General features: G+C 46.2%; 1 protein-coding gene across 1 annotated transcript in view; it reads left to right on the plus strand.

The window, feature by feature from the left end:
• Window positions 1–25,269, plus strand: part of DHX36 (DEAH-box helicase 36) — a gene marked incomplete in the record, with an annotated part of 1,900,459 nt that overhangs the window by 200,682 nt on the left and 1,674,508 nt on the right. Inside the window, 1 exon segment of the mRNA XM_044070516.1 lies at window positions 15,975–16,145. Within this exon segment, the coding sequence (XP_043926451.1) occupies window positions 15,975–16,145 (171 nt within the window).

Genomic DNA, 25,269 nt, shown 5'->3' on the forward strand with positions numbered 1-25,269 from the left:
TGAGAGCAGTGCTCTTAGCGTTGCTAGCACTTCAGGCCTTTCTTCCCTTGGGAACAATTGCGATTCAATCGGACAACATGTCGGTTGTCTGGTATATCAACAAGCAAGGAGGAACCAGGTCTTACCCTCTTTGTCGAGAAGCCATGAGAGTTTGGGAATGGGCAATCTCCACCAACCGCTTTCTCATAGCAACGCACATTCCGGGTCGGTCCAACATCCTGGCGGACAAGCTCAGTCGCACCATTCTGACCCCTTACGAGTGGTCTCTCAATACTCAAGTAGCGGAACGCATATTCGCACGGTGGGGAACTCCTTCATGCGATCTTTTTGCTTCTCCCTCAAACACCAAGTGCGACAGTTTTTTCGCTCTGATACCTCCTCCAGGAGGTTCCCTAAGAGACGCTCTGGTGCATGCTTGGCCACCCGGTCTTCTGTATGCTTATCCCCCCTTGCCTCTGATGCTCCAAGTTCTTCAGAAAGCCTCTCTGGTGGGGTGCAGAATGATTCTCATTGCTCCGTTTTGGCCTCTGCAGATCTGGTTCCCCTTCCTAAGGTCTCACTCGGTGAATCCCGCTTGGATTCTAGATCCCATTCCGGATCTGATATCTCATCCATCCCGCCTATCTCCTCCGAACCTGGATAACCTGAAGCTGACCGCTTGGCTGCTCCAGTTCCACTCTTGATCAGGACTCCCGGTATTTCGTCCCCTGTTAAGGCGATCCTGGTGGCAGCTCATAAACCGTCCACTAGGAAAGTCTACCGTAGCAAGTGGAAACGGTTTTCTTTGTGGGCGGAGCGGCAAGGCCTGAACCCCTTCACAGTTCCTCTCCCTTTAGTGCTTGATTTCTTAACCACTCTTTTTAACGATGGTGCCAGCAGTTCCACAGTCAAAGTACAACTTGCGGCAATTTCACATTATCACATTGGTCATGACTCCAGTCCACTCATGTCGGCCAAGTTGTGTAAAATTTTCCTTAAAGGTACTTTCCTTCTCAGGCCCCTGTAAAACAAGCGGTTCCTCCTGGGACCTTTCCTTAGTTCTCCAGGCCTTGACCGCCCTTCGAACCGCGGCTACTGTAGATCTCAAATTCTTGTCGTTCAAGACTGCCTTCTTAGTAGCCATTACTTTGGCCAAGAGAGTTTCAGAGCTCCAAGCATTATCAGCTAAACCTCCTTACTTGGTCTTTCATCCGGACCGTGTTTACCTCAGGACCAACCCGTCCTTTCTTCCTAAAGTAGCTTCTGAAGCAAACATTAATCAATCCATTAACCTCCCTGTTTTCTTTCCTAAATATGAAAACAAAGGTGAATACAAGCTTCACTCCTTAGATGTTCACAGGCAACTTAGATTTTATCTAAACAGAACGGCTGGTCATAGGCAATCCGACCAGTTGTTCATTTCCTTTGCTAAATTTAATTTGGGCAAGCCAATTTCTAAAGTCTCTCTGTCTCGCTGGATTTCACAATGTATCTTATTGGTTTATCAAGCTTCAGAAAGGCCCGCACCGGAGGGTGTACATGCCCATTCAACCCGGTCAGTCTCTACCTCGGCAGCCTTTAAGGCTAGGATTCCTCTAGATGATATTTGTGCAGCAGCCACGTGGGCTTCATCTCATACTTTTATTTCCCACTACAAGTTGGATCTTGCATCTAGGGGTAGAGCATCATTTGGCTCAAGGTGCTCGAATGTCCTTCCATGATGGCCCAAGATTCAGGTAGCTGGGGACTCTGTCCCACAGGTTGCAGACAAATGAATCTCCTACTTCAGATTTAGAAGTTATGTACTCACCATAACGTTCCATCTGAGTAGGTGTATTCATTTGTCTGCAACCATCCCGCCCTCCTATCCCCCTGGCCTTTCAGTTTCCTGCATATGGTGTGTTACCCTTTTCAGGGTGTTCTTGCTGTTGGCAAACTCGATCTGAGGTCATGAGGGTAGAGCAGGGCATTATGGGTGAGGGGAGGAGCTGAGAGCTTGGATCCATAGCTGGTAAACCATGCCGGTTCGGATCCGATATCGGATCCATAACCCACAGGTTGCAGACAAATGAATACACCTACTCAGATGGAATGTTATGGTGAGTACATAACTTCTAATTTCTGCTCTCATGGACATGAGAGCTATTCAAAGAGTACCACAGCAAGAACAGGGACAAGGTTTTTACTCAAGACTTTTCCTGATACCCAGAAAGGACAAAGCCTGGAGACCAATACTGGACCTGTCAATCCTAAATACTTTCCTGGATATTCAAAAATTCAAAATGTTAACACTGCAGCAACTTCTACCCATGCTTGGCAAGAAGGATTGGCTAGTTACTTTGGGCATCAAGGAGGCATACCTGCATGTCCCAATCAGACAATCTTGCAGAAAATACCTCAGACTCATAGCTGGCTCAATGCATTACCAATTCTCTGCACTGCCCTTTGGCTTATCTACTGCGCCCAGGGTCTTCACAAAATGCCTGGCACCAGTAATTGCATTCTGCAGACAAAAAGGAATTCAAATATATCCCTACTTGGACGACTGCCTTATTCAAGCAGAGAGCAAGGACATTCTACTAAAGCATCTGGCGTTTGTAAAAAGATTACAAATTTGCCTAGGGTACACAGTAAACGAAAAGAAGTCAAAACTAGTGCCCTCTCGAGATAATATTCCTGTGTGTAAGCTTAAATACAACTGCCCAGATGGCTTATCTCACGCCAGACAGGCAAAGGCAACTGGCTCATTACTTTCAAATGATGGCAACAAAGACCCAGCTCCCTGCAAGAAAAATTCTGCAGGCTCTGGGCTTCATGGCATCCTGCATTCTACTAATTCCATATGCAAGACTGCATATGAGGAAACTACAATGGTATCTAAAAAGTGTTTGGACTCAACATTGCCACAGCCTGGAAACAACAACAACTCTTATTCCCTGCCTACAACAGGAGTTTCGATGGTGGGCACTGGCCATTCACCACAACAAGGGACAGCCTTTCACCTTACCCACAGCCAGGCAGACAATAACAACAGATGCATTGGATTATGCCTGGGGGGCACACATGGCAGGAAAATGTATTCAGGGCACGTGGTCCAAGGAACAAATGCATCTGCACATCAATCAAAAAGAGATGCTAGCTGTTCAGCATGCCCTGACAGCCTTCAAGGATCTACTACATCCAGGACAACTATTACTAAAGACGGACAATACCACAGTTATGTGGTACATAAACAAGCGAGGGGGCACACATTCCTACCCCCTCTGCAAGCAAGCCATGACTTTGTGGAACACAGTACTGACCTATCAAGTACATCTGCAGGCACAATTCCTGCCAGGAAAGAAAAATACTCTGGCAGACGAACTAAGCAGAAATCTCATGGATCCTCACGAATGGAAACTAAATCTACAGGTCTTCAGTATGATAACAAGGAAATGGGGACGCCCAGACATAGATCTTTTTGCCTCCCCTCGCAACTGCCAACTACAGAGATTCTGCACAAGAACTTATCACTCACAAGCATGGAAAGTGGATGCTCTATCCTTCAACTGGAAAACACTAAAGAGCTTGTCTCAAGGCCCAGCCTAGCCTTTACCTCAAATTCCTCATTTTCTGACTCAACAAAACAATCAGATTCTGCACAGTCAACTCAGAACCTTAAATCTGGCTGCATGGCGGATAATATAGCCTCTCAGACCACACTCTCTCTAAAGCTTTTATGGATGTCATTTTAGAAGCCGGGAGGCCCAGCACTAGGAAGTCTTATGCAGAAAAATGGAAGAGATTCTGTGCTTGGAACCAGGCACAAGGACTCGAACCACTTGTTCCAAATATACCTCAGATTTTACAATACCTTACTCAGATGCTGGACAAAGACCTATCCTTCTCGTCAATTAAGATCCATGCCTTTGCCATTTCAGCTCGGTACAATACGGAACCTCCTATTTTCTCTCATCCACTACTAAGACAGCACCTCAGAGGGGCAAAAAACATAAGTCCCCCAAGGAGAGCACCGATACCTACATGGGACCTCAATTTTGTTTTAGAAAAGCTCACACTTCCTCCTTTTGAGCCAGCCAACACAGCTGATATAAAATTCTTATCATGGAAAACTGCTCTGCTCCTAGCAATAACTTCAGCAAGAAGAGTCTCAAGAGTTACAGGCATTAATGGCAGTGGAACCTTTCATCATTTTTCATCAGGACAGGGTTTCTCTAAGGACAAACCCAACATTTATGCCAAAGGTAGTATACAGTGTGGCTCTTAACCAAACCATTAATTTGCCAACATTTTATCCAAATCCCCAGAATAAAGGGGAGAGACTTCTGCATGCTTTGGACATACACAGACAGCTACGCTTCTATTTGGACAAAACAAAAACTTTCAGAAAAAACTGAGCAACTATTTGTAGCTTATGCTGCAGGATCACAAGGAAAGCCCATCTCCAAGCAGACTATTTCAAAATGGGTAGGACACTGCATTCGTTTCTGCTATTCATAACATGGCAAATCAGTGCCTAAGGGCATTAGGCCACATTCAACCAGAGCAGCAGCCACTTCAGCAGCCTTTCTCAGAGGAGTACCAACCAAAGGCGGCATTCTAGAGGCTGCAACCTGGAGTTCAGTGCACACTTTCACCAAGCACTACCACTTACCTCTTTACTCTAAATCCAGAGCAGGCTTTGCCACTGCAGTTCTGCAGGGCCTTGTAGCCTCTCCTAATCCTATTTAGGCCCATCCACGCAACCTCAGCTTTGGGATTCAACCCATGTGTAATGACTGCAACAGTGAAACACTATGAACATAGTACAGTTGTGTACCTACCATAAATGTAGATGTTAGAGTGTATTCACTGTTGCAGTCCAGGTTGCCCACCATCCCCCTTTTCTTGCTGGGACTTTTCTGTACTTCTCTATTCTTTACAACCTATGTGGTGTATTTGCTTGTAGATGAAGGAAATGTTTATTTTAGTACATGCATGCTTCTTGGCATAATTTTTTAGCCTACCTATTTGGGGGCACCTGACATCTGGGGCAAGAAAAACTGAAGAAAATGGCGTCGGCTGCATCTTTTATACCCCTGGCGCACTGATGTCGGGGAAGAGGCGACAGCAACCGATGCCGGACCTAGACTTTGGAATTCTGGCCACTGCGGGTAGCCTGCCAGCAGGATAACCCAAGTATAATGACTGCAACAGTGAATACACTTGAACATCTACATTTATGGTAGGTACACAACTGTACTTTTCCCTCCCTCCTGCACCCTTGTCTCTCTCTCTCTCTCTATCTCTGTATCTCCTCACTATGTCTATTACTCACCCCTTTCAGGGGTATTGGTATTATTTACTTTTTACTGGTGGTGTTCCCCCCCCCCCCATAACTTGGCTCCCTGTTGGGGGGCTCCTGACATTTGGGGCAAGAAATAATGATGTAATGGTGTCGGCTGCCTGTTTTTATACCCCTGACGATCTGACATCAGTCCTGGAGCAACAGCAACTGACGCAGCAATACTACGTCTCTGGTATTCGTGCTGACTGAGGGCTACCTGCAGGCAGATAACCCAAGTGTGATGACTGCAACAGTGAATACACTCTAACATTTACATTTATGGTAAGTGTACACAACTGTACTATTGCATCTTTCGTAGTTGAACTAGGTGACAGATTAACTGTGCAGATCAGCTGGTAATCCTCATGGCTGGTACACAGATATGTCTTCCTTCAGTCGACCCATTGACTGGGTGTCCCAGAGGCAGATGTTTGCTTATTCAAGCAACAGACTGCTATGGAATTTATGCACTAAAGCAGAAGGCAAAAGTATGGGCAGAATGCCTTTTCCAGTAAATGAGCAACTATTTACATCCACTTCCTTTGATCCAGTTCTTTCTAGGGCAATCCAAAAAGTAAGGAAGGGAGGGATGCGAGATCTGCTTTTAAGCACCTTTTGTTTTTTTCTCTCAAGTGGCTTTGCTCCTCCTTGCTCATTCAGATGTCAAAGGTGGAACCTTTTATTCTGTCTTTTATATCCTTGCCTTAGGAAACCTAGTACAATCCAACCTCCCTAAAGACTCCAGCACACACTGTATAATGTGACTCTTGTTCTTTAGGCAGCAGTTCACTTGAGGACATGCTGGCTATCATTAAGTGAGGGTAGAAAGTCTACTAGAAGGGACTCGTGCATAACCAAATGCCAAATAATTTCTGTCTGGCACCACAGAGAGACTTGTGCTTTACAGTGCTGGTGTCCTTGGTCCTGCAAACCTGGCATATGTTTCTGTAAAGTTGCATCCCTCTGCCATTTTTTGTATGTATGCCTGTGTATTCTCATTGCATCCCTATAGTCTGTCAAACACTTCTTCAAGGGGGTTCTATACTTGAGACCACCAAGTAAGATAACTGATCCTCCATTAACTTCAGTTGTGCCCTGAAAAAGCTGACAGAACCTGTTTTACAACCTGCTGCATTAGCACCCCCTCCCCTTGGGTATCTATTTTTGAAAACTGTTTTACTTTATATTGTATGTAGAAGAGTTTTGGAACTACAGGCAACAGATATGCAGACAGCCCTTTGGAGCTTTTCTTAAGGACAGATTTAGCCCAAGTAAGAGTCCCACTTCCACATTAGAAGTAATGACGGAGTTCTCCCTGAACTAAACTATATTTGATTGCTTGATTTTCTTTCCTAACCCTGTTGAAAAAGAGCAAAAGAATGTTGCACTCATTAAATATATACAAGCAGCTGAAATATTGTATCGATAAGACAAAGAACATCAGAAGCTCAGATCAGCGGTTTGCATCCAAGAATGAATAAAAATGGTGTCAAGAAACCATGTCCGGCCCACTCTGTTTCCTGCTACTGTTAAGAGAAAAAGTTGGGATAGTATTGAGAGAGCTCTCAGCCAGCACTAGAGGTACTGCAACCAGCTGCATCTTTTCTTTAGGGAGGGTTGGTCAGTGCTTGATACAGCTACCTGGTCTTTTCGTCTACACTTCAAACATTGTAGGCTTGATATTGCTTGTGGGCTAGGGCTGGGATTGCTGCTGCTGTTCTGCATGGCTTGTTGCAGTCTGATCCAATCAGATGTTAATCATTAGGATCACTGCTGCAGTAGCCTTAAATGTATGGGTTGTATTCTGATAAGGATATAACAGCCAGCCAGCTTCCAAAGCTCCAGGGCACCTGACACACCCCCAAACTGTTGGTCATTTTGAGCTTAACTTACTAAAAATCCAAGTTTGGGTGCCAAACCCTGGAGAGCTTTCCTGCCAACAAAGAACATCCCTCTTGTGGGCTTTTGAGGATCAACAGTTGGCTAACACTTTATGTTCCTGGCATCTAAATTCCCTTCAGAGGAATTATTCCACATCTACTTTTTATGACACAAACTGAACATTTAGCAGAAAGAAAAAACAGAACCTGAAATGACTTAATTGCCTCAGCATTAGGCAAAGTGTGGACAGTCCAGAACATTGAACACAAACCATGAAAGGCCCTAATAGGCAGAATAACCAAGTACAGTGGCTGTGTTTTATATGGCTGGTGATTGCTACCTTGCAGCCTTGAGTCCTTTGAGTTTTCCATTAAGACCGTATGCTAGATTAGCCGTTTGTCTGTGAAAGCTCCTGACTGGAATACGTGTGTGTGAATATGTGGACTTTTGCCAAAAAGGGCAACTGTGTGTTTGGGTCCACTTTGTAAATTTGAAATACTGAAATCTCAAATTTCAATGTTTCGAACTTACAAAGTCGCATACTCACATTTCCGAAACCGGCAAAAGTGCGAAATTCAAAATACCGAAGCAAGGATATTTTGAATTTCTGCCTCTGGTGGTACGGAATGTGGATGTTTGGGTTTAATTTTGGTAAGTTTTGTGTGTGTAAGTATGTTGGTTAGGGGATTAGTGTGTGCAAGTGTGTGTTGTGACTGTTATGTGTGTTTGAGGGACTGTAAGATGTACGTGTGCGAGTTCCGTTTGTGTTTCTGTTTGTGCGGTCTTGGAGTTGGAATATATAAGTAGGAGGGTGTGGGGGGTGCAGCCCCCCACTTGGGGGGGGTGCAGGAGGACTTGCCCCCCTGTTTATTTATATGTAGTTTAGATGAGTTTGTTTGATTGGGGGGGGGGGTGTTTGTGTATGTTTGTGTGTACTGTATGTATAGCGTAATTACGGGATTTTGAATTTCACAGTTGTGTGTTTTCGAATTTGTGAGTTGTGGTTGAGTTTTTAGCTTTGTGGTTTCAAATTACTGAAATTCGAGATTTCAGTATTTCGGAATTACAAAGTTGGACCCCTGTGTGTTCTTTTATCTGGGGAGGGTAAAGACTGAGCTATTACAGCTTTTTTAACAAATCGTATGTACGTTTCATTACTCTTTTTAGTGTATTTTATCTGTAGTGACTTTGTGTTCCGGTTTGCTGCATGCTTACTTTAGCTGGGTCTTGCTTAGCTGTTTTATGCAATCAATTACAGCTAAGAGGCTTTAATTGCCATCACTGATGACATAACATTTTTCTAGTTGTGGTGCTCACTGAGGGACTTGCCACCCAGTTATGTTGAAAACCGGTAGCAGTTTAATTATCTGTCATTAAGCTGAGTACTTCAAACATCTGTGCTGCCTTGGTGCTTTCTTGCCAATTTTAGTTAGGGAGTTAACTGAAGGCAATGCTAGTGATCACGCAGTGAAGTTTGTCCAAAGTTTTGCATATTTCACCTTGAGTACTGTCTGCCATATTTCTAATAAATTATGCTACACCATTTAAGATTTGTATTATCTATCAAACATATAGTAGTGCATAGATATGCATCAAATCCATCAGCTTTGTTTGTTGCTGTTACAGTAATTTTCTTTTACTGCATTGTTTGCACTGTCCCCTGGATTTGAAAATCTTAGATTGTTGCTTTTGCTTCTAATGTGGTATTTTCTGGGTAATGGTTGAAGAAGATTATTTGACCAGCTGACTTACCTGGCTAATAGACTAATACAAAAAATGTAACATGCATTACCTGGTAGGGACTCTGTCCCTGTAATGTAGATGTCCTTCAAGAATGCAACTGCAGTCCTGACATATGGGTTGTCCTGCCTCTGGCAGCCCTTCGGTCGGCCGGATTCCAAAGTCCGGGTCCGGCGTCGGCTGATGTCACCCTTTCCCCGACGTCAGAGCGGCTGGGGTATAAAAGCATCAGCCGACGCCATCTTCTTCAGTCTTTCTTGCCGCGTGGTGCCCGAAGCAGAAGCAGTTCGCAAGTGCCGGTCGGCCAGCTCCTGTGTTTTCAGTTACCGAAGTCATCAAAAAGCTAAGTACCCCGTTGGGGAACCTTTTCTTGCCTCAGCCGATGTCAGATAAAACTGCAAAAGTTAATAACTGTTTGTCTTGTGGTAAACAAATACCTTATAAGGACTTCCATTCTTACTGCCTTCCCTGCCTTGGCCCAGACCACAACGTCTCGGCCTGTGCTTGCTTCAATAAGTGCACACTCAGGCACCGGGCAGAATTTGCTGAAGACTTTTTTGGGGAAAATGACTCCTATATCATGCCGTCGGAACAACCGACAGCACATATTTCCAAAAAAACGTAAGGACCGGGACCGACATTCTCGGCCCGCGACTTCCACCGACACCACGCCAAAACCTTCCGTGAGTGCATCGGTCTCTTCGGAGGCGGTAATTCAACCGCTCCAGACCGACGACACCGCTTTACCACACACTTCGGTCCCGGAGGCTACTCCGGTTCCGGTTGTTGACTTTCCTCCTGAAACTGAAGCCCAAGATTTGCCTTACACCATACCAGTGGACAAAGTTACTCCAGCACGTGGGGCAGCTAGGCCTCCAGTGTCTATGTCCATCAAGGCCTACACACGTGCTAAGGCTGCCAGCCAGGCTAAGTCTCACCCTCCTAAATCTTTTTCCCAGGGTTCCACTTCTGATAAACAGATCATGACTTTAGCTGCAGATCTAATTTCTTTAATCAGAGGCTCTCAGGCTCATCCAGACAGAGGTTCTCAGCCGCCTGCAGACAAAAGGCCTAGGGTTGAGCAGACCGATACCCTTTCCTCAGATGAAGCCTCTGGTGACTCAAGCCTTTCAGATTCCCAGGAAGAATCCTTCCAGGCCTACGAGGATTCTGATGCTGATGAATCCATTCCCTCTGCCTCTCCTCCTGAGGATATTTCTTTCGGGGAAATTCTCCACTCCATGAGAGAGCATTTTCAGTGGCAGGGCCAGGATTCCTCTGACTCCAGGAAAAGGTTTTGTACTTTCCTTAAGTTACCCCAGCACAGGTCTTTAGCTATTCCACCAGTGTTAGATGTATTGGATGATGTGTACTCAGACTCCAGTGCTTCTCCTGATTCTCTCCCTCCTGCTCCTGTCAAGCCAGACAGATATTACAGGGTTCCTGAAACTCATAAACATCTCTTTAAGGCCCACTCTGTTGATCTAGAAACTATTTCCCAGGGGCCCAAAGGAGTGGCCACTTCCACGGCCAAAAATCCCTTGCCCACAGACAGGGAATCTAGGTCCCTGGAGAGGTGGGGCAAAAAAGTTTATACCTCAACCACCCTTGCCATGAGGGCACTTAGCTGTCTTTTTCATATGTTTCAGTATCAGGATTTCTTGATGGATGATTTGCAGAAAAAGTTAGCCTCTCCTGAGCCTTTAGATAGAAAAGCCTTGCAGGATTTGGTTCATAATACTCAGCAGGTTAGCAGTCATTTTCTTCAGTGTTGTTATGATGCAATGGAAGCTTCATGTAGGGCAGCTATGACAGGGGCCGTCATACGTAGACATGCTTGGTTGAAAGAACAGGCATTGCCAGATCATGTTAAAGTAAAGCTTCTAGATGCACCTCTGGAAAAACACAAGCTATTTGGTGCTAATGCACAGGATGTGTTGAAATCAATTGAGGAAAAGGCTAAGTCAGTACAAACAGTCAAAGATTTCCTCCAGGTTCAGCCACCAAGGTTCAGCAGGAATTGGCCTTCGAAGAATTGGTCCTTTCCAGACACTGACAAGTTCCAAAGGGGAAAAAACAGGCGTGCTCGAGGTAGAGGGCAATACCGAGGCTCCTACAGGGGCTGCCAATGGCAACCAACTAATCAGAGAAGTGGCGCAGGGACCTCTACTGCTCCACAGGGACACTCACAATGACTTGACTTTGACACCACCGACCAAGGCTCAAAGAGAAGCACCTTTAGGCGGAAAATTATCTTTATTTTCAAAAAATTGGCACGTTTTAACAAAGGACAAATGGATTCTGGACATAATAGACAAAGGTTACAGGTTCCACTTCCATACTTTACCAACAAGACAAGGCATGCCAAACCTGCCACAAAATCAAAGGGCAGAGGCACTCATACAACTTTCAAAGCTGCTACAAATCAAAGCAATAGAAAAGGTCCCTCCTCAGGAACAAGGCCAGGGATTCTACTCAAGACTGTTCCTTGTTCCAAGAAAAGAAAAGCAATGGAAACCTATACTGGACTTGTCCGCTCTAAACACTTTTCTCATTGTGCCAAAATTCAAAATGCTGACATTACAGCAACTTCTTCCCATGCTGGGCAAGGGGTCTTGGCTGGTTACTCTAGACCTCAAGGAGGCATACCTGCATGTCCCAATCAGACAAAGTTGCAGAAGATACCTCAGATTTCTTGCAGGGTCAGAGCATTATCAATTCTCATCATTGCCTTTTGGCTTATCTACTGCGCCCAGAGTATTCACAAAATGCCTGGCATCAGTAATTGCACATTGCAGACTCCAGGGGATACAAATATACCCTTACCTGGACGACTGCCTTATACAAGCGGACAGCAAGCAAGCCTTGATAAGAAACTTGGACTATGTCATTCACTTACTACAGGCTTTGGGATACACAGTCAACATTCAAAAATCAAGACTACTGCCATCCCAACAAATAATTTTTCTAGGAGCCAAACTGGACACAAACTCACAAATGGCTTTCCTCACAAAAGAAAAACAAGAGCAATTACCAGATTACTTCAAAAGCCTAGCAAGGCACACCCAGATGACTGCAAGGAAAATCCTGCAGGTCCTGGGTTTCATGGCATCTTGCATTCTTCTGATTCCACTGGCAAGACTACACATGAGAAAACTACAATGATACCTAAAAAGTTTATGGTCTCAACACAGCCACAACTTTAGAAGCAATTATTCCACTCATTCCATGTCTACAAAAGGAATTTTTGTGGTGGGCACAAGCAAGCCAGCTAAACAAAGGCATGTCTTTCAACAAACCTCAAACAAGCCAAACCATTACAACAGACGCCTCAGATCATGGATGGGGGGTGCACATGGACGGCAGATGCATTCAAGGGCAATGGGCTCCCCGGGAAATGCATCTGCACATCAATCAAAAAGAGATGTTGGCAGTGATTCATGCAATCGAGGCCTTTGGAAAATTTCTTCAGCAAGGTCATCTGCTAATAAAGACAGACAACACCACTGTTATGTGGTACATAAACAAACAGGGAGGCACTCATTCTTACCCCCTCTGCAGACTAACAATGACTCTTTGGGAAAAGTCCCTGAAACTGAACATACAGTTGCAATCCCAGTTTGTTCCAGGCAAGGACAATGTTCTGGCGGACAGTCTAAGCAGAAACCTCTTGGACCCGCACGAATGGATGTTGCATCCAGACATTTTCTCACAAATAACTCATGCATGGGGAAGGCCGGACATAGATCTCTTTGTCTCACACCTCAATCATCATCTGAAGAAGTTCTGCTCGAGGACACACCATCCTCAAGCCTTGGAGAATGGATGCTCTCTCCTTCAGCTGGAATTCTCTAACAATCTATGCATTCCCACCTCTACCATTAATGACCAAGGTGTTACTAAAGATCAAAGCAGAACAGCCGAAAGGCATTTTGATAGCTCCAGACTGGCCAAGACAGCACTGGTATCCATTACTAAGGAGCATAATTCGCACCAAGCCGTGGCCCCTGCCTCAGTGGCCTCTGCTTCTAACTCAGCACAATTACAGGACTGTTCATCCCAACCTGCAAACACTGCAGCTGACAGCTTGGAGGGTTCCATGACTTCTCCCCATATCTCTCTCTCCAAAAAAGTTCAAGACATCCTACTGGAAGCACGCAGACCTTCCACCAGAAACACTTATTCAGCCAAATGGAAGAGATTCAACATCTGGAATGCCAACAAGGGTCAGGATGCATCAGTAATCAGCATCCCACAGATACTAGAATACTTGGCAGAAATGCTTCATAATGGCCTTTCATATTCTTCCATAAAAATACACGCTTCAGCAATTTCAGCAAAATACAACTGTGATCCACCGGTGTTTTCACATCCTTTGCTAAGACAGTTTCTAAGAGGGATCAAGAATATCAAACCTCCCAGAGAACCACCAGTGCCTGCATGGGACCTCAACTTCGTCTTGGAAAAATTAACTCTTCCTCCTTTTGAGCCAGCAGCATCTTCAGAATTGTAATTTCTCTCCTGGAAAACAGTTTTCCTGTTGGCAATTACCTCAGCAAGGAGAGTCTCGGAGATACGGGCCCTCATGGCAGTACCTCCATTTCTCATTTTTCATCAGGACATAGTTTCTTTAAGAACCAATCCTTCTTTCATGCCAAAAGTGATATCCAGGGTGTCTTTAAATCAAGCAATTCACCTGCCTACTTTCTTTCCCAATCCTCAAAATAAAGGAGAAAAGCTGCTGCACACTTTGGACATACACAGACAATTGCGCTACTACTTGGACAGAACAAAGGCCAACAGAAAGTCTGACCAACTATTTGTAGCTTATGCTGCTGGAGTACAAGGAAAGGCAATTTCCAAACAAACAATTTCAAAATGGATTGGACACTGCATCAAATTTTGTTACTCTTTCCATGGAAAAGGTGTGCCAGCCAATATCAGGCCACACTCCACCAGAGCTATAGCCACCTCCACAGCCTTTCAAAGAGGGGTGGCTACAAAGGACATTCTAGAAGCTGCTACATGGCGCTCCGTGCATACATTTGCCAAACACTACAACCTGCCTTTATATTCCAGATCCCGTGCAGGCTTTGCTTCGGCAGTCCTGCAGAGCATTTTAGCTACACCATCCTTATCTTAGATCCTACCACCCCCAGCTTGGTTATGGTATTCAACCCATATGTCAGGACTGCAGTTGCATTCTTGAAGGACATAGTACAGTTTTGTACCTACCATAAATGTAGATGTCCGATAGATATGCAACTGCAGTCAGGTTTTCCCTCCCTCCTACCCCTCTGTAAATTCTCCTCTTTGGGTCCACTCCCCTTTTTCAAATTAGCTGGGGATATCTGTTATGGTGTATCTGTTTATTACTGTTGTGCATGTCTGGAATTTTTTATCCATTCTCTAAATTTAGCCTTCCTTGGAGGGCACCTGGCATCTGGGGCAAGAAACACTGAAGAAGATGGCGTTGGCTGATGCTTTTATACCCCAGCCGCTCTGACGTCGGGGAAAGGGCGACATCAGCCGACGCCGGACCCGGACTTTGGAATCCGGCCGACCGAAGGGCTGCCTGAGGCAGGACAACCCATATGTCAGGACTGCAGTTGCATATCTATCGGGCATCTACATTTATGGTAGGTACAAAACTGTACTTTCAGTGTTGTGGTTAGTCTTGGGACTACAGCTTTAGCTTTCCGTAACATTCCTACATTGAGGTCCTAGATAGTTTTCACCTCCTTTTTCATTCTCCTGTTTGATTCACGGCTGGAATGCCTTCTGTGTGGAGTTTGCATGTCCCCCCCGCGGTCGAGTGGCCTCCAAAAGACATGCGTGAATGGGCGTGCCTTCGCTGAAGGTTGGGCGTCGGGCTGGCAACTCGGCACTATAAAACATCTACTGCCAATCATTAGCAGACTGGAGTTCCGCTGTGGCGACCCCTAACTGGGAAAAGCCGAAAAGACAACAAACTTTAGGATTAGAGATGGAGGAGTTGCTTATGCTTAACACAGCTGTTGTGGGCTGGCATAGCACCTTATCTGGTATCCAACTCTAATTATTTATAGGGTGCATTTTAACTTCTTTATCATGCTTTTGTGCATTATCACATTTTAACTACAGAAAAAAATGGCTCATCAAATAACTTGCATGATTCCTCCTTGATCGGTTATCATCTAGACTTCCTGTCATTAGAATGTTGCATGTAACTATGTTGGCATCCATTCCAGAGCTTAAGAAATGTTCCAAAAAGAATGGAAGGGGGGTATCCTAGTGTTTCAGCCAAATTTCCATTAGTGTGTGTAAATATCATTGCAAGTTTCTCTTGAAAATGGACCATAGCTTGGTCAGTAAGAAGTAAAAGTAAAATGCAAATACTGCAGTCAAAACACTTACAGCTAGGCATCCTAGATATGGTATCTACTTTTTCTTGATACCAGAAGCATTGCAGTAGTTTTTTGCTAGACAATTGTTTGTAAAATGGTACTGCAAACCAGAGGCCAGCTCTATTGCAAGACCCAGTATTGGCTTCTGATCACCTCAGGTCAACCAGAGTACAACCAGATTTACAGAAATGTACTATTCGTTTAATGCAAAAGCTTTTAACTTTCTTATCTCCCAGTGTTTAGAATTATGTGCCTTAAGATTACTGCTTGGCATAGAGGGGTAAAGCCCTAACTTCAGCCTCCAGCTTTGACGATTCTGTGAATGGAGTTGGAGAAAGGCAGCCTATCTGGAGGGAGGGGAGAAGGAAGCCATTCTGATTCACTGCTACACTGACTGCAAAGAGAGGCGGAGGACTGTGCAATAGCAGTGTGGTTTACAGTGTAGACATGGGAACCCAAGCAGTGATTAGACATTGCAGCTAGGTTTAGCTTGTAGCTTGCTTGGCGTACTTGTTTCACTGATCTGGTATTGCATTAAATACTTTTTGCTATACTAAGGCATCATTGAGCCCAGCAGATAAAACAAATTAAGATTTCTGTATTTCAAATGTATAAATGTAACATTTGTTCCACATTATTTAGATGTGTCCTTTTATTTACAGGAACTTTTGCACACAATCCTTAATAATAAAGTGGTTGTGATAAGCGGTGAGACTGGATGTGGCAAGACAACACAAGTAACGCAGTTCATTTTGGACGATTACATAGAAAGGGGAGTTGGCTCTAATTGCAGAATAGTGTGTACACAGCCGAGAAGGATTAGTGCTATTTCTGTAAGTAACGCAAACAAATCCTGTAACTATTATCCTTAAAGTGTGTTGGATTGAGTGAAATATTCAGGCTGAGTGCCTCTTTGAATTTCTTTTCTTTGCCTTCATGTCATTTTTTTCTCGTTTGCCTTCATGCCATTTTTTTTCTTTGAACTACTGTGTTTGTGAAATTACATTGTTTCTTATAATTAGATGACGTTATTTGTATGTAAATGTAACTGCAAAAGTCTGAGGGAGTAGAGTCCTAAATAGATTGGGTATTTCCAGTACAAAGTTTAATATTTCTGCTTTCTTTTGTTAGCAAGTGTGAGAGAGAGAGAGGGAGGGAGGATGGACAACTTTTGTTTAATTAAAATCCACCTCAGGTTCAGCAGTGGAGGGTGTCTTACTTACATTTGGTTCTCTAGTACTGAGCAGGTTTGTCAAAACTTCTACCACAGCATGATGAATGCAATTTAGATGGTACTTAACATCCACAGTAAGTTTTGAAAATTAAACTGAATTTGCATATACGTACGTGCTTGGAAATTGTGTTGATAAACTGAGTAATATATACAATTCAGAATGTTCTATTCACAAAAAAAAAAAAATTACTGCATTAAACTAGAAATATTGTTGCCAGCAGGCAGGCATTTTTGCATAACTGTGCCTCCAGATGTTGCAGGGACTGTCTCTGCACATATTTGCTAACAGCAGGGTTTCACTGCTTCGTAGTACAGGTATTATTTTATTCACAAGTCTGGGCTGCAAGGAGTGAAATGTCCTGAAAAGTTTATTTCTTGAGAAGCCTTGCTAGATGTTCAAAATTAGATAGCTGTTGCAGTAGCCTAAGGTATTAGAGTAATATTCTGCAAAGGATATAACCGACCAGCTGGCTTTCAAAGCCTTATGGCACCTACTACTCACTCTAACTACAAGGTGCATGAGCAGAGCTTGATTATAGAAGACAGAGAACCAAAAAACATCGGAGCTTTCTTGCAGCTGAAGTGTGCTCCCTCTGCAGGCTTCATGAAAACTGTTTCACTAAAGATCTTTCAAGGGTAGCAGACAAGTTCCCTGCAGGGGAAAACCTTCCACTATTTGATTTTTTTCTGTGGAAAACTAGTATTTTTTTTCCTGAGTGTATTTTATGATTTATGCTAGGAAATATTTTATCTGTCTTACTGACGCATGGAATTTTACCTTGGTGAATGCTTATGTAAACTTTTGTTTGATTTTAACTTGTTTACACTTTTGTGTTAGTGGCAGGATTTGGTGCTTTTGGTGAGTTTTCAGTGTGTTTACCTCAAAACCTGTTTTGGCTATCAAGAGTTCTGACTACTTTGTCCCTGTACTTGTCCTCAAGGTTTCCCTAATGACCTGAACTGTAGAGTAGTTAGTTCTGCCTCCGATCCACAAGAAGAAGAAAGTTGTCAGGTAGTCTTTGGGTGTCAGGCCAGCTCCATCTTTGCCTTTGCTACAAATGAGTGACTCTGCTGTGGCCAGATTTGGTTCTTTGGACTGCTCATTGTTTTCCCCAGGTCTAGTGACTAAGCACCAGAAGAATAGAAGCATCTTCTATGGCTGGAGGGTTAAACTCCCTGGGCAAAAGAGAACCACTCTTGATGGTTTTGGAAGACTGGGTAGATGTAACTATTCTGCATTGTCGGAAGAGGAAGCCGGAGTCCCAGGAGAGTGTTCCTACCTTGGGTCTGTCTTTTTCAGGGAATCTCCTAGAAAACAAAAATAAAATATTGCATATTCTGTAGTCCTATCTCTCCTTCATTCTTGCATATGGGTTCGGAGCTGATCTTCGGCTCCGAATCGGCCAATTACAAAGCTCAAAGTCTCTAAGTTGGCTCTGGGCAAGGTAGGTATCCCATGATCCACTAGTAACAATCCCCAGATCTCGTTTGCCGCGTCTACGAGTTCAGAAGTGCTGTCTTTCTTGGCCGTGGCTAAGTTGGAATATTTTCTTCAGATTTTTATAGTGATTGTTTTTGACTATTAGTTTAGTATTAATAGCTTACAGTTTTTATCTTGTAGTAGTTGGTGTGTTTTTTGAAGTTTATTACAATTTGTTGTTGCTAACTGTTGGCCTTCGCTTCCGCAGGCCTTTCCTTGGTGGTATCCCTTCGTTTCTATGTGCTAGTTATTGCAAAACTTTTCTTAGGCATAGGTCCGTTTTTTAGTTAGGACCTACTCTAGCCTTTGTCTGTTGCTTGTTTATTCTGTGTATCGCCTACCCCTCTGTTCAGGGCTAGGCCCGTTTAAGTTTGAGGACCTAGTCCTCTCTTCTTATTTTCTTCTATGTTTATAGTTTGTTGTTGTTGTGGTAGTATGTCTAAGGAAACTAAAGACCATAAACCTTCGGGTTTCAAGAAATGCCTTAAATGTTCACAAAAAATGTCCCTGACTGACGGGCATAGTATTTGTGTTTATTGTTTGGGAGCCATACATCTACAGGGAGGCATGTACTTTTTGCCATTCTTTTAGTTCCCGGGTTCTCCAGGAAAGGAAGAACAAACTGATCTTGAAAGATCTCCTTAAACCTTCTTTTGAAGAGGATTTAGCTAGCTCTTCTCTTCTCACACCAGGTCTCCATCTTCTAAAAAAGAGAAGGTCAAGTCGATGAAAAGACAGTCTCCTTCACTGACTGCTAAATCAAGACCTCCAGAGAAATTTGCAAAAATCGACAAACCTTCTACGTCTTCGACTCCTATGCCTTCAGAGCCAGTTGAGGTTATTGACATAGACCTTCCAGTTTCGGCTCCAAGTTTTTTTGAGCCAATAGCTGAATCCATACCTCGGAGCCGGTCAAGGGACTTATTACAGGTATCCCCAACACATAGATCTCCGATTTTGCAGAGATCTTGATCCCCTACCTTGTCTTTCAGATGCTCCATGACTCTTTTTGAGGAGGATGTCGAGAGGGTGGTGCATAGACTTTTGAAGTCGGCGCTAGCAAATTTGTTGTCGGCTCTGACCCAATCGGTTCTGGAGCCGTCTAAGGCCGTATTACCTGCTTCTGTTCCTCCGAGCCATGCTGGCCTTTCGTAGCTAGAGTTATCGGTGTCATTTGTTGTGGAACTGTCTGTTCCAGCACCCCATCTGTCTGTCTGGGAGCCGAGTTCTGCTCTGACACCTTCGGTGCCATCCCTGGTGTCTAGGAGCCGAAGCTCACCAGTCAGCCCCAATGGGGACGCTCAGACCCGAACTTCTACAGTTCTGATCCTACCTCTCAGTGCGTCGGCTCGGTTGATCTCTGATCGTACATCTGCCTCAGAGCCGATTGCTCCAGAGTGGTTCTGAGCCTACCTCTTGGTGCGTCGGCTCGGTTGATCTCTGATCGTACATCTACCTCAGAGCCGATTGCTCCAGAGCCGGGGGCTACTTCCGCTTCCTCTGAACCGATGGTGTCCTTGGAGCAGGAGAGATCTGCCTTGAAAATGATGAGGAGCGTGCTGTCTAGATCTTCAGCTCTACATAAGTGTACAGATGCTCTTCCCCCTAAAGCTCCTTCCTGAGGGCATGAGTCTCTCGACAGTAGAGACCCACACCCTCAGAAACCCCCCTTGGGTGGCCCCGTCTTCCGAGACCTCCCCACAATACCCTTCTGAGGAGCCTCCTCAGAAGAGAACGTGCAAAAGGAAGCACACAGACTCCCCTGATGAGTCCATCACCTCTGACACTGACCTTGAGGAGTCAGAAGGGTCCCCTAGGTTGTCCTCTGATATCTCCTTCATAGATTTCCTAGAGATCCTGAAACAGAGAGGCGGCTGGCCCATCATCACCCCTTCTGATGAGGAGTCAGTGTACCTGAAGGCTTTCGGGTGTCAGCCTTCAGCCTCTTGGGTGTCTACACCTTTTGATGAGCTGTTAGATTTGGTGAGTCAAAAGGTGTGGGAAACTCCTGACGCCATGGAACCAGTCCCCAGAAGGCCGAACAAATTTCTTTCAACTCCTAGGAAAAAAGAGATCTGAAGTAGTTTACTTCATTTGATGTTCAAATTGTGGGAATATAAATCCGAGCCGGCAAAGATTACTAGCATCAGCTCCGAGCTCCAGACTCCTCCCCTTACCCATAATACACCTCCCTTGCATTCCGTCCCCAGATCTCATTTGCCGTGATTTGTGAAACATCGTGTCTCTAGAGCTCCAGCTAGCAGGGCGTTGTTTTATGTCTATTTAGCCGTTTTATATTAGTGTAGGTACCCTTTCTCCTCTCCCATCGCTTTGTTGTTGTGTGTAGGTTTGTAGTAGTAGTTAGTTAGTGTAGTTTGTCTGTGGTGCCTCCCCCCTTTAGTCAGTCTAGTGTGGTGAATGGGTTTTGTTGTTAGTTTGTAGGAAGAAAGTTTTTGTTTGTTCTCTCTCTTTCTTCTGTAAGCATGGCCGGAAAGCTTATCTTTAAGCACTGCACAGAGTATGGCCATAAGCTCTCCCCAGCGGATGGCCACGCTCTGTGTGTATTGTGTTTTAGGTGTGGCCCACCTGAATGTCAATTGATCCATTTGTGCGGGGGTTCACCCCCGAGCTTTGAAGGACAGAAAGGCCAAATTGGCCCTCAAAGGGCTTCTTCCTGCCCCTGATCCTCCCTCCTTGTCCTCGGCTTCAGTCACTGTGACTGCCGTGACTGCCTCTGGCCTCCCCTCCTTCCCAGGCTGGAACTCAAACTCCCGCTTCTAAGCCTGTGGTAGCGGAGCAGAGGAGGGGTAGAGAGCGGGAGAGAGAGTCGAGGACAAAGGAAAAGAGGAAGGGGCCTCCAAACCTCTCATCACCACGGAAGTCTGCTCTGATCCGTGACGCCCCTCAGCTCTGGTCTCCAGAGTTCTCCCTGGAGCCAGAGGAGGCACGTCCAGCCTCCCGGGCCTCGGCTCCCCGACCGGCCAGGTTGGAGTCTGTGGCCTCGTCTCGGTCGACCCGTTCTGTCTCTGACATGGATCTGGATAAGATGATGAGGCGCTTTATCCATACACAGAACCAGATGGGGGTCTTGCCAGCCCCCCTCCCTCAGGATGGGGCAGCTCACTTCCCTTTTTTCAGCGAATTACACCTTCCCCGATCCGACCTTTGGCTTCGGAGTTCTCTGATCCCGAGGTTGGCCTTGGCCGGGGCCTTGGCACCGACGGTCCTCGCATCATCGACGCTGGCAGCTGCCTGGAGCATCTTGGATCTGACCAGTTCGGATCTGAGCCGGAGCCTGGGGTCCGGATACGAGGGAGTGGAACCTTTACCATCGACTCCGTTGTCTGTCCAGCTTCCCTCTCTCGGAGCTCCGTCCACTTTGGGTCCGTCCACTTCGGGTCCGGCTCCGATTCTTGCATTGGACCCGGGGAGACCGGCCTCCTTATTGGCTTCCCAGGAGGTCCGCTCTCCTTCAGCATTCCATGTGGTAGAATAGGTCCTGTCCATTGGATTGAGGCCCCTGACTGCCCCCTCGGCTGTCTATGGTCCCTGTCATCACCAGAGGGACAGCCCGTGCCCAAATGGCCCCAGACGGTTCCCCCAGAGGAACAGATGGCTTGCGAGCCCTCCCAAGAGAGCCCCACAGGAGATGTGCCTTGCAAGCATATGTGTAAGAGGGAGGCACTTGGACTCCCCTGAGTCCCTAACCAAGGACACAGACTTAAATGAGGGGGAGGGCTCCCCAAGGTCACCTCCCGACGATGTCTCCTTTAGAGACATCATGGAGATCCTGCACCAGTGGGGAGGTTGGTCTGCCCCTAAGCCCTCCTCTGAGGAGTTTGTGTTTTTGGAGGCCTTCGACACATGCCCGCCTATGTCTTGGGTGTGCCCCCCTCGCATTTCCTTTTAGTGGATTTGATCACCTTGCGGGTGTGGAAGGAACCTGATACTGTGGAGCCGATCCCCAAGCACCCCAATAAGGTGTTAACTCCCCCTATAGACAGGCCTTCCTGGAACAAGGGCTCCCCAGTGGACGCCATGGTGGTAGTAGCAGCAGCCATGAAGAGGGAACTATCTCAGGAAAGTTCCTCTGTCCATCCTCCTGACCGGGCATCCCGGATGATGGACTGGCTAGGGAAGCGGGTGTATACTTCAGCTACCTTTTCAATACAGGCGCTGAACTACTTGGCCCATGTCACAAGACTCCAACGCGACCTGGTGAAGGAGGTGGAGGAGTCCCCACTCAAGTCCATGTCACAGGAGGACAAGGCTTTGTTCTCCACGAAAATGGACACTGACAGTATCGAATATGTCCATGCGACTCCTCTCCCATGCAATAGAAGGAGCAGCTAGGGCAGCTGGGTTCAGCGTGTCCATGAGGCATAACGCCTGGCTCAGGTTCTGCCAATTTACCAAACCCTTTAAGGCATCCTTTGCCAATGCCCCTTATGACTGCTCGACTATGTTTGGTAAGACCGTCAAGGAGACGCTAGTCCAGAGTGAGAAGGACGGGAAGACACTTTCTGCCATCTGGATCTGCTTCTCTAACCCTCAAAGGTCTTTTTTCCGGAACCAGAGAGGGCAAAAGAAGTTGCGGTTCCGGAAGTCTCAGTATTCCCAGGACACTCGGGGCTCTTCTTCGCCCAGAGGCAGAGGGGGACAGAATGGACGCCCGCCTAGAGGCCAAGGGGGTCCATGAAACTTCGGGTCTCGAACCTTTCTCGTACAGACCTGGGCAGCAACCCTGAGGGGTTGCCTGATTGCTCTACTCTGGAGGCAGTCTGGGGATGATTGTCCTTGCACCCTGCGATATGAGAGTCCATAACAACGGACCGCTGGGTGCTTCAAATCATATCCAGGGGATATTCTATCCCCTTCGTGGGTTCGCTAACACCTCCCAAACACCTCCTAGACGTTTCACCCACGCAAAGGGAGGCAGCGGCACAGGAAATTTCGAAGCTGCTAGGAAAATGAGGCATCGAAACCATTCCCCCAGATCAGTCTGGATCGGGCTTCTACTACAGGTTCTTTTTGGTGCCAAAAAAAACGGAGGACTTAAGGCCCATTCTGGGCCTCTCTACCCTGAACCTGCCAGTTGCCAAAGAAAAGTTCCGGATGATCACTCTACAGTCCATCATGCCGTACCTGCAAGAGAGCGACTGGATGTGCTCATTAGATCTCCAGGATGCTTACTATCACAAAAAAATGCACAGAAGCTCCAGGAGGTTCCTCCACTTCCTGCTAGGGGCTAATCATTACCAATTTCGAGCCCTACCCTTTGGTCTCACCACAGCCCCCAGGGTGTTTACCAAAGTGATGGCAGTGGTAGCGGCTCACCTGAAGCTTCAGGGGATTCAGGTCTATCCGTACCTAGACGATTGGCTCCTCACTGCTCCCACCAGACATCTGCTTTCTCAAACCTGGGACTACTTTATGACACTTGCCCTGAGTTTGGGTATCATAATCACCACATCCAAATCTCTACTTGAGCTTGTACAGGTAATAGATTACATTGGTGCCAGGATAGACACAAGTGTTCCTGACCTCGGAGAGAGTTCAAAACCTCAGGATGCATGTCTTCCTGATTTACCGTTCTCACCTCCCAACAGCGGAATCAGTGTTGAGGGCCCTAGGCTCGATGGCTGTGACCATAACTCTTCTTCCATGTGCTCGGCTACACATGCGGATTCTTCAGTGGACTCTAGCGGTTCAGTGGTCCATGTTGGAGTTACCACTAACCTCTCCCTTCCACCTAAGTCAAGTGTCGGTCATCCCTCATATGGTGGATGAGCTCTCCGGACATTTTGGAGGGACGACCCTTTGTTCCAGCCCCGGCCCAAACCACAGTGACCATGGATGCCTCCCAACTCGGGTCGGGGGGGCATTGTTTGAGCAGGACAATCCAAGGCTTGTGGTCCCCCGTAGAGACCAGCTTGCATATCAGTGTCCTGGAGATGAGGGTGGCCTTCCTAGCGTTGCAGGCCCTTCATGCTTTTCTTCCTCTGGGGACGATTGCCATTTAATCAGACATGTCAGTGGTCTTTGTATATCAACAAACAGGGATGGACCAGATATTACCCCCTAGGCCATGAGAGTGTGGGAATGGGCGATCTCCACCGGTCGCTTTCTCATCGCAACGCACATTCCGGGACAGTCCAACATCCTAGCGGACAAGCTAAGTCAGACCATTCTGATGCTTTACGACTGGTCTCTGAATAGTCAGCGGAACAGATCTTCAGCAAGTGGGGTCAACCTTGCTGCGCTCTCTTCACATCTCCTTCCAATAAGTGCAGCAGGTTTTTCTCTCTGAACCCCCTGCCGGGGGGAGTCCCCTAGAGACACTGTAGTTCATGCTTGACCTCCCGGTCTTCTGTATGCTTACTTGCCAGTTCCTCTTATCCCGAGGTTTCTACATAAAGCTTGTCGACTGGGGAGCAAGGTGAATCCTCATTGCCCCATTCTGGCCTCACCAGGTATGGTTTCCCCTCCTTTGGTCTAACCTTCTGGCTCCACCTTGAATCCTAGATCCGATTTGGGATCTGATTTCACACCGATTGGGGGTGCCTCATCTGAGTTTGCACAGCCTCAAGCTCACTGCTTGGCTGCTCCAGTTCCCGTGATTGCTAGGGCTCCCAGACTTTCCTCCTCTGAAGTCCATTTTGGTGATTTCTCATAAGTTGTCAACCAGAAAGGTTTATTGCAGTAAGTGGAAACGTTTTTCTTTCTGTGCCTCTCAAATAAGCTTGGCTTAAGGAACAGACCTTGCCAGACCATGTCAAATCAAAATTATTGGATGCACCATTGAACAAAGACATTTGTTTGGCACCAAGACAGAAGAGGTATTAAAAAAGATGGAAGAAAAAGCTAAATCTATGCAGACAGTTAGACTTTTTACAGGCCCAGCTTCCAAGGTTCAGTAGACATTGCCCCTCCAAGCACTGATCCTTTCCGGCCTCTTCCAGGCCAGCTCAGCCCAGACCCAGGGGAAGCAGACCCCCCCCCCCCCAGACAGCAGTCCCAGGGAATGCAGAGATCTAAGAAATGGAGATGATGTCCTTCAAGGATGCATCTGCAGTCCTTACAAATGGGTTGTCCTGTCGTCAGGCAGCCCTTCGGTCGGCCGGATTCCAAAGTCTGGGTCTGGCCTCGGCTGGTGTCGCACTTCACCGGACGTCATAGCTGCAGTTATTCGGGTATAAAGGCATCAGCCGACGCCATTTTCCTCAGTCTTTCTTGCCGCGTG

Source organism: Protopterus annectens, chromosome 4.part1 (assembly GCF_019279795.1).
Source record: "Protopterus annectens isolate FY-2018-M chromosome 4.part1, PAN1.0, whole genome shotgun sequence".
Taxonomy (NCBI): Eukaryota; Metazoa; Chordata; order Ceratodontiformes; family Protopteridae; genus Protopterus; species Protopterus annectens.